This window comes from Oncorhynchus gorbuscha, linkage group LG14 (genome assembly GCF_021184085.1).
Source record: "Oncorhynchus gorbuscha isolate QuinsamMale2020 ecotype Even-year linkage group LG14, OgorEven_v1.0, whole genome shotgun sequence".
Classification (NCBI taxonomy): Eukaryota; Metazoa; Chordata; class Actinopteri; order Salmoniformes; family Salmonidae; genus Oncorhynchus; species Oncorhynchus gorbuscha.
In genome coordinates, this window is record NC_060186.1 from 51646175 (window position 1) to 51659154 (window position 12980).

General features: G+C 49.1%; 1 protein-coding gene across 2 annotated transcripts in view; it reads left to right on the top strand.

The window, feature by feature from the left end:
• Nucleotides 1-12980, top strand: part of cep85l (centrosomal protein 85, like) — an 87481-nt gene that overhangs the window by 63074 nt on the left and 11427 nt on the right. For both annotated transcript variants that reach the window (XM_046298365.1, XM_046298363.1), the window contains exons 5-12: nucleotides 4729-4846; nucleotides 5017-5244; nucleotides 6716-6868; nucleotides 7732-7886; nucleotides 8125-8242; nucleotides 8349-8399; nucleotides 8626-8733; nucleotides 10688-10871. In XM_046298365.1, the coding sequence (XP_046154321.1) occupies nucleotides 4729-4846; nucleotides 5017-5244; nucleotides 6716-6868; nucleotides 7732-7886; nucleotides 8125-8242; nucleotides 8349-8399; nucleotides 8626-8733; nucleotides 10688-10871 (1115 nt within the window). The remainder of the gene's footprint in view (nucleotides 1-4728; nucleotides 4847-5016; nucleotides 5245-6715; nucleotides 6869-7731; nucleotides 7887-8124; nucleotides 8243-8348; nucleotides 8400-8625; nucleotides 8734-10687; nucleotides 10872-12980) is intronic.

Below are 12980 nucleotides of genomic sequence, written 5' to 3' on the forward strand. Positions count from 1 at the left end.
GCCGAGGCATGTACACACACACAGTCAACCCAGTCGTGGCATGTACACACACACACGGTCACTGTCAACCCAGCCGAGGCATGTACACACACACTGTCGCTGTCAACCCAGCCGAGGCATGTACACACACACTGTCACTGTCAACCCAGCCGAGGCATGTACACACACACTGTCAACCCAGCCGAGGCATGTACACACACACACTGTCACTGTCAACCCAGCCGAGGCATGTCCACACACACACATGGTCACTGTCAACCCAGCCGAGGCATGTACACACACACTGTCACTGTCAACCCAGCCGAGGCATGTACACACACACTGTCACTGTCAACCCAGCCGAGGCATGTACACACACACTGTCAACCCAGCCGAGGCATGTACACACACACACTGTCACTGTCAACCCAGCCGAGGCCGAGGTCACTGTCAACCCAGCCGACACACACATGTCACTGTCAACCCAGCCGAGGCATGTACACACACACACACAGTCACTGTCAACCCAGCCGAGGCATGTACACACACACTGTCACTGTCAACCCAGCCGAGGCATGTACACACACACTGTCACTGTCAACCCAGCCGAGGCATGTACAAACACTGTCACTGTCAACCCAGCCGAGGCATGTACACACACACAGTCACTGTCAACCCAGCCGAGGCATGTACACACACACTGTCACTGTCAACACAGCCGAGGCATGTACACACACACTGTCACTGTCAACCCAGCCGAGGCATGTACACACACACTGTCACTGTCAACCCAGCCGAGGCATGTACACACACACTGTCAACCCAGCCGAGGCATGTACACACACACACGGTCACTGTCAACCCAGCCGAGGCATGTACACACACACTGTCACTGTCAACCCAGCCGAGGCATGTACACACACACACACAGTCACTGTCAACCCAGCCGAGGCATGTACACACACACACACACAGTCACTGTCAACCCAGCCGAGGCATGTACACACACACTGTCACTGTCAACCCAGCCGAGGCATGTACACACACACTGTCACTGTCAACCCAGCTGAAGCATGTACACACACACTGTCACTGTCAACCCAGCCGAGGCATGTACACACACACTGTCACTGTCAACCCAGCTGAGGCATGTACACACACACTGTCACTGTCAACCCAGCCGAGGCATGTACACACACACACACACGGTCACTGTCAACCCAGCCGAGGCATGTACACACACACTGTCACTGTCAACCCAGCCGAGGCATGTACACACACACTGTCACTGTCAACCGAGCCGAGGCATGTACACACACACACGGTCACTGTCAACCCAGCCGAGGCATGTACACACACACACGGACACTGTCAACCCAGCCGAGGCATGTACACACACACACTGTCACTGTCAACCCAGCCGAGGCATGTACACACACACACACAGTCACTGTCAACCCAGCCGAGGCATGTACACACACACTGTCACTGTCAACCCAGCCGAGGCATGTACACACACACAGTCACTGTCAACCCAGCCGAGGCATGTACACACACACTGTCACTGTCAACCCAGCCGAGGCATGTACACACACACTGTCACTGTCAACCCAGCCGAGGCATGTACACACACACAGTCACTGTCAACCCAGCCGAGGCATGTACACACACACTGTCACTGTCAACCCAGTCGAGGCATGTACACACACACTGTCACTGTCAACCCAGCCGAGGCATGTACACACACACTGTCACTGTCAACCCAGCCGAGGCATGTACACACACACACGGTCACTGTCAACCCAGCCGAGGCATGTACACACACACACGGACACTGTCAACCCAGCCGAGGCATGTACACACACACACTGTCACTGTCAACCCAGCCGAGGCATGTACACACACACGGTCACTGTCAACCCAGCCGAGGCATGTACACACACACACGGTCACTGTCAACCCAGCCGAGGCATGTACACACACACGGTCACTGTCAACCCAGCCGAGGCATGTACACACACACGGTCACTGTCAACCCAGCCGAGGCATGTACACACACACACGGTCACTGTCAACCCAGCCACACACACGGTCACTGTCAACCCAGCCGAGGCATGTACACACACACTGTCACTGTCAACCCAGCCGAGGCATGTACACACACACTGTCACTGTCAACCCAGCCGAGGCATCTACACACACACACACACACACACACACACACACACACACACACACACACACACACACACACACACACACACACACACACACACACACACACACACACACACACACACACACACACACACACACACACACACACACACACACACACACACTGTCAACCCAGCCGAGGCATCTACACACACACACACACACTGTCACTGTCACTGTCAACCCAGCCGAGGCATGTACACACACATACACACACACACTGTCACTGTCTACCCAGCCGAGGCATGCACACACACACTTTTTCAATGACCTTGAGCAGATGTCTGTGTGGCGGCATGTCGGCCACACGCGTCTGAGGTGTCCCCTTTCAGAGTGGCAGGCTGGCGCTGACAGGACAAGCTGGGCAGTGCCAGGGGAGGGGAGTGAACAGCACAGGGTCACCCACCCACCCTGAGGTTACTGCAGGAAATACAGGCAGAGACACAGAGGAGGCACACAGCACACAGACACTACCCCGAGGTTACTGCAGGAAATACAGGCAGAGACACAGAGGAGGCACACAACACACAGACACTACCCTGAGGTTACTGCAGGAAATACAGGCAGAGACACAGAGGAGGCACACAGCACACAGACATTACCCTGAGGTTACTGCAGGAAATACAGGCAGAGACACAGAGGAGGCACACAGCACACAGACACTACCCTGAGGTTACTGCAGGAAATACAGGCAGAGACACAGAGGAGGCACACAGCACACAGACACTACCCTGAGGTTACTGCAGGAAATACAGGCAGAGACACAGAGGAGGCACACAGCACACAGACACTACCCTGAGGTTACTGCAGGAAATACAGGCAGAGACACAGAGGCAGAGACAGGCACACAGCACACAGACACTACCCTGAGGTTACTGCACAGCACACAGACACTACCCTGAGGTTACTGCAGGAAATACAGGCAGCACACAGACAATACTGAGGTTACTGGAAATACAGGCAGAGACACAGAGGAGGCACACAGACACAGACACCCTGAGGTTACTGCAGGAAATACAGGCAGAGACACAGAGGAGGCACACAGCACACAGACACTACCCTGAGGTTACTGCAGGAAATACAGGCAGAGACACAGAGGAGGCACACAGCACACAGACACTACCCTGAGGTTACTGCAGGAAATACAGGCAGAGACACAGAGGAGGCACACAGCACACAGACACTACCCTGAGGTTACTGCAGGAAATACAGGCAGAGACACAGAGGAGGCACACAGCACACAGACACTACCCTGAGGTTACTGCAGGAAATACAGGCAGAGACACAGAGGAGGCACACAGCACACAGACACTACCCTGAGGTTACTGCAGGAAATACAGGCAGAGACACAGAGGAGGCACACAGCACACAGACACTACCCTGAGGTTACTGCAGGAAATACAGGCAGAGACACAGAGGAGGCACACAGCACACAGACACTACCCTGAGGTTACTGCAGGAAATACAGGCAGAGACACAGAGGAGGCACACAGCACACAGACACTACCCTGAGGTTACTGCAGGAAATACAGGCAGAGACACAGAGGAGGCACACAACACACAGACACTACCCTGAGGTTACTGCAGGAAATACAGGCAGAGACACAGAGGAGGCACACAGCACACAGACACTACCCTGAGGTTACTGCAGGAAATACAGGCAGAGACACAGAGGAGGCACACAGCACACAGACACCACCCTGCCACATCCACACGTGGGCCGGTATGACATTAAAAGGCCGGACCCACTTTGAACTGGAGAGATCAATCTAGCACACTCAATATCCTGGCCAACTGGTGTTATTGTGAATACGACAACATGCTGTGTGCATTAAATATGGGATGAACAGTTTCCTAACGGTATGTAATTGTTCGTGAGTTGAGTTAGCAGCAGGCTGGTCAAGGTGTTACATTTCTCAGTTGTGGGCCTCGTTATTGAATGTCTCCATCAATTGTGACTGAAATGAATGAGAAAACGGGCAAATTTCACCACCAGGTGGCAGTCGAAAGCAAACCGAAACACCAAGCATTTAGTATTCCAATCTCGATCCGGTAACATTTATCAACGCGCCCCTTTTTATTCTGCTGAAAGGCAGAAAATGTCAAAGCAAAGAGACACAGATATTTAGGAGCTGATTATAAATATGACTTTTTTTTCAGGGAGGGATTTAGGGGGAGGAAATTGTGCTTGCCTCATCGGGATAGCGTGTAGCCAGCTGGCCCACCCTTCACAAGAGAGAAATATTAGATTTAAGTGATCTACACGGAGTCAAACTACCTTATTATATAGTATTATTATATATGGTCCTATATGCTCCACATTGATTGGCCCGTTGGCTGTGTTTTTCGGTTTAACTGCCAGCCTGTGTAATATTCACCGCGGAGAGAGGTGGCACTGTGTGTGACCATTGCATATTTGAATGTGTACCTCGTTTCTTTACGTGTGCATATTACCTGGGATATCAGAATGGCTGCTTCTGCTACACATTGTGGTGTATTGCTGACATTCTACGTCGGATGTGTGTTTTCCAGACAGAAGCAGCAGATCCTACAGCTCCACGCTCGGATCAGGGAGAACGAGCTGAAAGCGCAACAGGTCCTCCAGAGCCAGAAGGGGCGCTGTGACGACCCCTGTCTACTCAAAGCTAAGGTAATAAAGCCTCACCGACACTGTGACATCTCAACTGTCTGACTTGGTACAGTATACTGTTATACACAGTACTGGCCGTGTGTTAACATTTTTAAGCTTTGCCATTTGTTGACATATCTGGAGCTCTTTGAAAGACCGACAACTCATGTCTATCCTCCCCTCTTTTCCAGGACTCTCCATATGACAGCCCAGTGGCTCAGTCACACCCCCAGCTACATCTGCAGCTCCACCCCCAGCACCAGCTCCAGGTCCCAGACAGGATGAGCCCTCTGTGCTGTGACAACGGGGAGCTGGGCCGTAAGCTGGCTGCTGCAGAGCTGGAGGTCATCCACCTCAACGAGTTCCTCAAACAGAACACCCAGAAATACACAGAGGACATCAAGAAGCTGGAGGATAAGGTGAGCAATGGGCATATTACACAGATCAACCCTAACCCCAGCCACAACCCTAACCCTAGTTTCTTGTCTACACCCCAGATCAACCCTAACCCCCAGCCACAAACCTAACCCTAGTTTCTTGTCTACACCCCGGATCAACCCTAACCCCCAGCCACAACCCTAACCCTAGTTTCTTGTCTACACCCGGATCAACCCTAACCCTAACCCCCAGCCACAACCCTAAACCTAGTTTCTTGTCTACACCCCGGATCAACCCTAACCCCCAGCCACAACCCTAACCCTAGTTTCTTGTCTACACCCCGGATCAACCCTAACCCCCAGCCACAACCCTAACCCTAGTTTCTTGTCTACACCCCGGATCAACCCTAACCCCCAGCCACAACCATAACCTTAGTTTCTTGTCTATACCCCGGATCAACCCTAACCCCCCAGCCACAACCCTATCCCTAGTTTCTTGTCTACACCCCGGATCAACCCTAACCCCCAGCCACAACCCTAACCCTAGTTTCTTGTCTACACCCCGGAACAACCCTAAACCCAGCCTCAGCCACAACCCTAACCCTAGTTTCTTGTCTACACCCCGGAACAACCCTAAACCCAGCCTCAGCCACAACCCTAACCCTAGCTTCATGTCTACACCCCGGATCAGCCACAACCCTAACTTCATGTCTACACCCCGGATCAACCTTAATCCCAGCCTCAGCCACAACCCAACCCTGGCTTCATGTCTACACCCCGGATCAACCCTAACCCCAACCTCAGCCATAACCCCAACCCTAGCTTCATGTCTACACCCCGGATCAACCCCAGCCTCATCCACAACCCTAGCTTCATGTCTATACCCCGGATCAGCCACAACCCTAACTCTAGCTTCATGTCTATACCCCGGATCAGCCACAACCCTAACTCTAGCTTCATGTCTATACCCCGGATCAGCCACAACCCTAACCCTAGCTTCATGTCTATACCCCGGATCAGCCACAACCCTAACTCTAGCTTCATGTCTATACCCCGGATCAGCCACAACCCTAACTCTAGCTTCATGTCTACACCCCGGATCAACCCCAGCCTCATTTGCAATCCTAACTTCATGTCTATACCCCGGATCAGCCACAACCCTAACTCTAGCTTCATGTCTATACCCCGGATCAGCCACAACCCTAACTCTAGCTTCATGTCTACACCCCGGATCAACCCCAGCCTCATTCACAACCCTAACTTCATGTCTATACCCCGGATCAGCCACAACCCTAACCCTAGCTTCATGTCTATACCCCGGATCAGCGACAACCCTAACTCCAGCTTCATGTCTATACCCCGGATCAGCGACAACCCCAACCCTAGCTTCATGTCTATACCCCGGATCAGCGACAACCCTAACCCTAGCTTGATGTGTACACCCCTGGAACACTTAACCTAGCCACAACCCCAACCCTAATGAATGTAATGAACCCTCTACCCCGCCCTCCAGATGAAGACGCGTGACCGCTACATCAACAGCCTGAAGAAGAAGTGTCAGCGGGAGAGTGAGCAGAACCAGGAGAAGCAGCAGAGGATAGAAACCCTGGAGAAGTACCTGGCTGACCTGCCTTCCCTAGATGAGGTCCAGACCCAGGCCCAGCAGGTAGAGACCCTGTCCAGCCACAGGATCACCTCAGGGGGTCCCGTTTGCCTGGCATCTCCGCTAGCATCTGCGCTAGAATCTCTGCTATGCTTCTTAGTCATTTGACGGCTATGTTAGAAAATACCCCCAAAATGAGGAGAAAGTACATGAGCTAGCCTGTATGGTCTTGATTTAGTTTCAGGGTTAAGATTTAGCTTAAAGGCCAGGTTCAGGTGAGGGTTAAAGGTTAAGGTTATTGGTTGAAATTGGATTTGTGGTCACTGGTCAGAAAGCTCCTTATGTCTACCCCCTCTAGCATGGCCAGACAGTGAACCCCAGCTAGCGTCTCTTCTAGCTAGCGTCTCAGTGATAAGCTACAGTAACACCTGGTAATGGAGCGGAGGCGTCTCTTCATTACAGCTCTTTAATCGCATTAGACCTGATTAGATCAGCCATTTCAGGCTGTATTAATGGTAGTGCTAGAGGGGAAAGAGGAGGAGGCAGGGGAGTTCATACTGTCAATTAACAGCAAGTGTCTGTTAATAACCTCTGATCAACCTTAAGATAATATGTCTCCTATTGTGTTTTCCCTGTCTATCTGAACTGTAATGATAATTAAATCATCGTCAACCTGCTTTGTGTAAATTTCTTCAAGGCAATTAATGAGATTCAATTTGGTAATCGTTATCGTGTAATACACCATTTTACCACCAGAGGTCAATAAGAACCAGACAATTAAGTCAATGTAAATTTCATATGGGTTTGTGGTGTGGGTTTGTGTGCACTAAACTGGTGTGTATGGTTCGGTGAGTCTTATCTAGTGTTTGCCTGTTTGTGTATGTACAGTCCTAATGTTCTGTTCATGTGCTGTGTGTGTTTATCAGCTGGAGGAGAGTCAGGGGAAGGCCCAGGGCCTACAGGACACAGTGGCTCGTCTGGAGAAAAACCTGGAGGAAGGTCGCACCGTGCTGCAGGAGAAAGAGGATCTGATTGAGACCCAGTGCAAGAGGGAGAAGGAGCTGGTGGCTGCTGTGCAGAGGTATGACCAAGGAATAGAAATGCAAAATGTTTTTAATTGTCACAGTGCTTTTCAAACAGAGCTGGTTAGCTGTGGTTGTGTTGATGACAGACGGTGCCTTAGCGTTGTGTCTCCCTCTGGTTCCCCCAGCCTGCAGGAGAAGGCGGAGCAGTGTGTTAAAACAGTCAGAGCTGGTTAGCTGGGGTTGTGTTGATGACAGACGGTGCCTTAGCGTTGTGTCTCTCTCTGGTTCCCCCAGCCTGCAGGAGAAGGTGGAGCAGTGTCTTGAGGACGGCGTCCGGCTCCCCATGCTGGACCTAAAGCAGCTGGAGGTAGAGAACGCAAGACTACAGGAACAGCAAGCCACCACCAGCAAGGTCAGACGCAGAATGCACACACACACACACACACACACAGAGTCATTCAGAGTGCTGAGTCTTGACAGCTACCAGATGTTTACGATTCCACTCTGCTCTTTTTCAGCTGATAGACAATCAGAAGAACCAGATAGAAAAACTCACCCTTGAGCTGACGGTAAGCCCTATTATTAGACTGTATTTGGGTCAACAATATGCTTCCATCAGGTGCTATTGTCGTCTAGTAGTTGTCATATTGTGTGTCTGTCCTTGAGTGTGTCTGTGAGTGGTGATGATGATGATAATGTTTAAGAAGAGGATGATGATCAGTCATCGCTGTCATCAGTGCATCGTACAGCATAGCGGGCGTTTCATGCGATGGCTGTCTTATTGTTCTGCTGCAGGCTGTAGAGCAGAGGCTGCAGAAGGAGCGATGTCTCTCCCAAGAGCTCCAGCAACAGCTACAGGAGAAGGACGAGGCCCTGGATGCCTTTTCCTGCACCCTCCACCAGGTAACCAGCCCCTCGCTGCTGAGCCCAGCGCAGCCTCTCCGAAAACACTAACTACAAACGTGTACAGCGTCGTAAAGTAGAATTGTTCTCGGGAGCAAACAATTAGGGGACATTTCTTTAGCCCCGTTTATACCTGCCACTAACACGCGTCCTGAATGTTTACTATAAGTTTACACTTATGAGACCTGATCAAAATCAGTTCACAATGGGCCTTTTAAAATGGTCTACTCCTATCTAAGAATGTGGGCACAATCAAAATGAGGACAAGATCAGGACAAAGGACACATATTAGAACCTCGGGTAGATTGGAGTACAGACAGTAGCTCTGTCCCAGGTTTAGCTGGTGATGGAGAGGTCCATTCACCCCCATTATGTTCCACTAGTGACCCTTTTTGTCCTCGGATCTTTTCATAGCAGCCAAGTCATGAATAACCCAATATGGCCCCTCCAGCTCCCACCACTACCACACGCACCCTATTAGAATTCACGGTGTCATTCTTCACCTCCCCCACCCGTCTCAAGGTGAGGACGAGCCCAGCGATGAAAGGTCTGAATTCATGCATGTGACAGCCGGGCGGGCAGAAGAGGGCGGGAACACGTGTGTGTGTGTCTCCTGTACAGAGGAGAGAGGAGAGGTAGAGAGCACACACACACACACGTGGCTGGCGCGGCAGCACCATACATTATCCCACTGACAGGGACACAAGAGGCAATTATCAGCTGGAAGATTCCCCGGCTCGGCTCCCACAAAGGGAGGTCGCTGGTTTGGAGAGAGAGGGGGAGGGAGGGAGAGGGGGATGGAGGGTGAGGGGAGGGAGTGTTGCCTGGCTCCGACTACTCAAAGGGTTGTCGGCGCAGGGACGGTGAGATATGACAAGATGAGATGAGTCTGTGTGGTGTGTCTAGTATGGGTGGTTTTAACTCCACTGCTCTGTGGAGGCTGGGTCTTAAGCTGCACACTATGTCCCCAGCAGCGTGCAGAAAGAATGACAGGGGAGGAGGGAAATTTGACTCCAGGCATCAACAAGTGGTAAGCGCCTTTGGGTGTGAAACTGAGATGAAAGAGTTTTTTTTTTTGTGGTGAAACTGCCTCCATCTTGGAAGAGCAGGATCTTGGATAATCGGTCCTAAAATGACTTTGCACCTGCAACAACTACTATTACCTTTCTGTCCCCTTGGTGGGTGTTTGTGTTACTATGATGCCTCGTTATCCTGTTGAGGGATGGTGATTATTATTCCAAACTACATGGTATTCTGTGAGACATTTGGAGAGACTCATTTTAAAGTGTCTATTTGAACTATTCTGTTTCAAAGCAGAACCAATGAGAGGCTGTGCAAGTGTTGATGATCCTCTCAGGTTACAAAGGAGTGTAAATACACAAATACTCACACACTCCACTCCGCTTTAGACAATGCCTGCCAGCGGCAGTTCTCACTTCTTCAGCATTTCTCTCTCAAATGCACAGTTTCATCCAAAAATACACTCTCTGGAGCCCTAATGGACAAATCCATTTCTGTTTCGAAATAATAGGCAGCTGTCTTGTTATGATAACAAAAAGTTATCAAATTGTATTGGTCACAAACCCATATTTAGCAGATGTTATTGCAGGTCCGTGAAATGCTTGTGTTCCTATTGTGAGCGACTAAACTCCCTTCTCTAGCCATTTACAATGTGTTGTTGTTATTAATGCATTGTGGCAGTGACAGAGAACGACAACGACGCTTTTAAGCAGAGCAAAGAATTTTGCCAATTTGTGTTTCAATTCAGTAACACTTTATCTACTTTGAACTGGCTCAAAATCCTATTTAATATTGGGGCGGATTTAATGGGTTTTACATGAATTTAATGAACACTCCAGAGCTCTGCTGCATTAGTGTCAGTGTTTAAAAATAAACCCAGTGTGGATATCTAAGCTAAGTGTGTGTGTTCCACTGTGTGTGTGTATTCCTACAGAACCGAACGCAGGTGGAGGAGGGCGTGGTGGTGCGTCAGGGCAGCGGGGGCCAAGGGCCCGAAGCGGGGCCCTTACTTAAGGAGATGTCCCTGTGTTTGCTGGACCTCAAGGCCCTCTGTAGTATTCTCACCCAGAGGGCCCAGGGCAAGGAGCCTAACCTGGCACTGCTACTGGGCATCAAATGTAAGTACATCGGTCTAGATCAAACCTCTCTGCATACACACACCTCCACCCACAAACTACTGCCTTATCCAAAATAGGCTTTGGCGGTATACAGTACGGTACACTGGGGTAGCCATGGGATGTTGTTTCAATACATTTAATACCATTAAAACTATTTACATATTTGTAGCTACTTTTTAAGTAAATAACTGCGGTCAACTTGTGCAATCCGTTAGGAGATAAAGCAGATCACATTATTCATTTCACCTGTCACATTATGAAGCTCACCGTAGTTTCCGAGAACAGTTGAGCCAGTCATGTGTTTGTTTGTAAATAGCACAATGGGAGAAAGCAGAAACAGGTGAGTCCAGCTGTGTATTGACAGGAGTCACGTTTCCTATTGAAAGTCGTGTTTTTTTCTCTTCAATAGTATCCGTGGCCTGCAACTATATTAGTGCAGCACATTTGGCATAAAATAGCTTAATTTTCAGATGAAAAGTGCAACGCTATTTGGCTGGCAGCCACAAAAGTAAATGAGCTAACAATTAAAAAGCAAGGTATTTTGCAAAAACGATGCATGGCCATCATATTTCTAATGTTTGTCATAGAAAGAACGTAGCCTGCTAAATGTCCTAATGTTTTGCTCAAAGTTAATCTTGCATTATACCCGGAGAACAGTAGGCTACACTAAACATTTCCAGAGATGCCAAAATCCTGGCGAAATGCATAGCACACAGAATAAAGGTTTTACCAGATATTGTTCCTCCTGATCAGACATGTTTTTTACATGGACGATATCTTGGAGATAATGTACAACGGTTACTTGAAACAATTGAACATTATGAAACATCAACGATACCAGGCCTGATCTTCATAGCAGATTTTGGAAATGTGTTTGATAAAGTACGACTACAATTTATATATAAATGCCTGGATTACTTTCATTTTGGTGAATCTCTTATACAATGGGTTAAAGTTATGTACAGCAACCCCAGATGTAAAATAGTAAATAATGGTTACTTATCGGAACGTACTGAGCTTTTAAGAGGAGTAAAACAAGGCTGTCCGTTGTCTCCATATCTATTTATTATGGCCATTGAAATGCTAGCTATTAAAATTAGATCCAAGAAGAACATCAAGAGGTTAGAAATCCTGAGGATAAAAACAAAAGTGTCAATGTATGCTGATGATTGAAGTTTTCTTAAGTCGCAAACATGAATGTACGTTTGTTTATGTGTAACTCTGTGTTGTTTTTGTCACACTGCGTTGCTTGATCTTGGCCAGGTCGCAGTTTAAAATGAAAACTTGTTCTCAACTGGCCTACCTGGTTAAAAAAAGGTGAAATAATAAATAAATACAAAATAAATCTTGATCCCTGCAAAGTCTCATTGAAGATCTTGATCACTTTTCTAGCCTCTCTGGATTAAAAACTAATTATGACAAGTTTGGGGAAAAAATTAACCTTTATTTAACTAATCAAGTCAGTGTACTGTACCATATTACGTATTGCTGGAAATGCGGGAAATTATTTTAGGTTGAAGTTGAATTGAACAGTATAGAACAATTAACATTTAACATTTAAGTCATTTAGCAGACGCTCTTATCCAGAGCGACTTACAAATTGGTGCATTCACCTTATGACATCCAGTGGAACAGTCACTTTACAATAGTGCATCTAAATCTTAAAGGGGGGGGTGAGAGGGATTACTTATCCTATCCTAGGTATTCCTTAAAGAGGTGGGGTTTCAGGTGTCTCCGGAAGGTGGTGATTGACTCCGCTGTCCTGGCGTCGTGAGGGAGTTTGTTCCACCATTGGGGGGCCAGAGCAGCGAACAGTTTTGACTGGGCTGAGCGGGAACTGTACTTCCTCAGTGGTAGGGAGGCGAGCAGGCCAGAGGTGGATGAACGCAGTACCCTTGTTTGGGTGTAGGGCCTGATCAGAGCCTGGAGGTACTGAGGTGCCGTTCCCCTCACAGCTCCGTAGGCAAGCACCATGGTCTTGTAGCGGATGCGAGCTTCAACTGGAAGCCAGTGGAGAGAGCGGAGGAGCGGGGTGACGTGAGAGAACTTGGGAAGGTTGAACACCAGACGGGCTGCGGCGTTCTGGATGAGTTGAAGGGGTTTAATGGC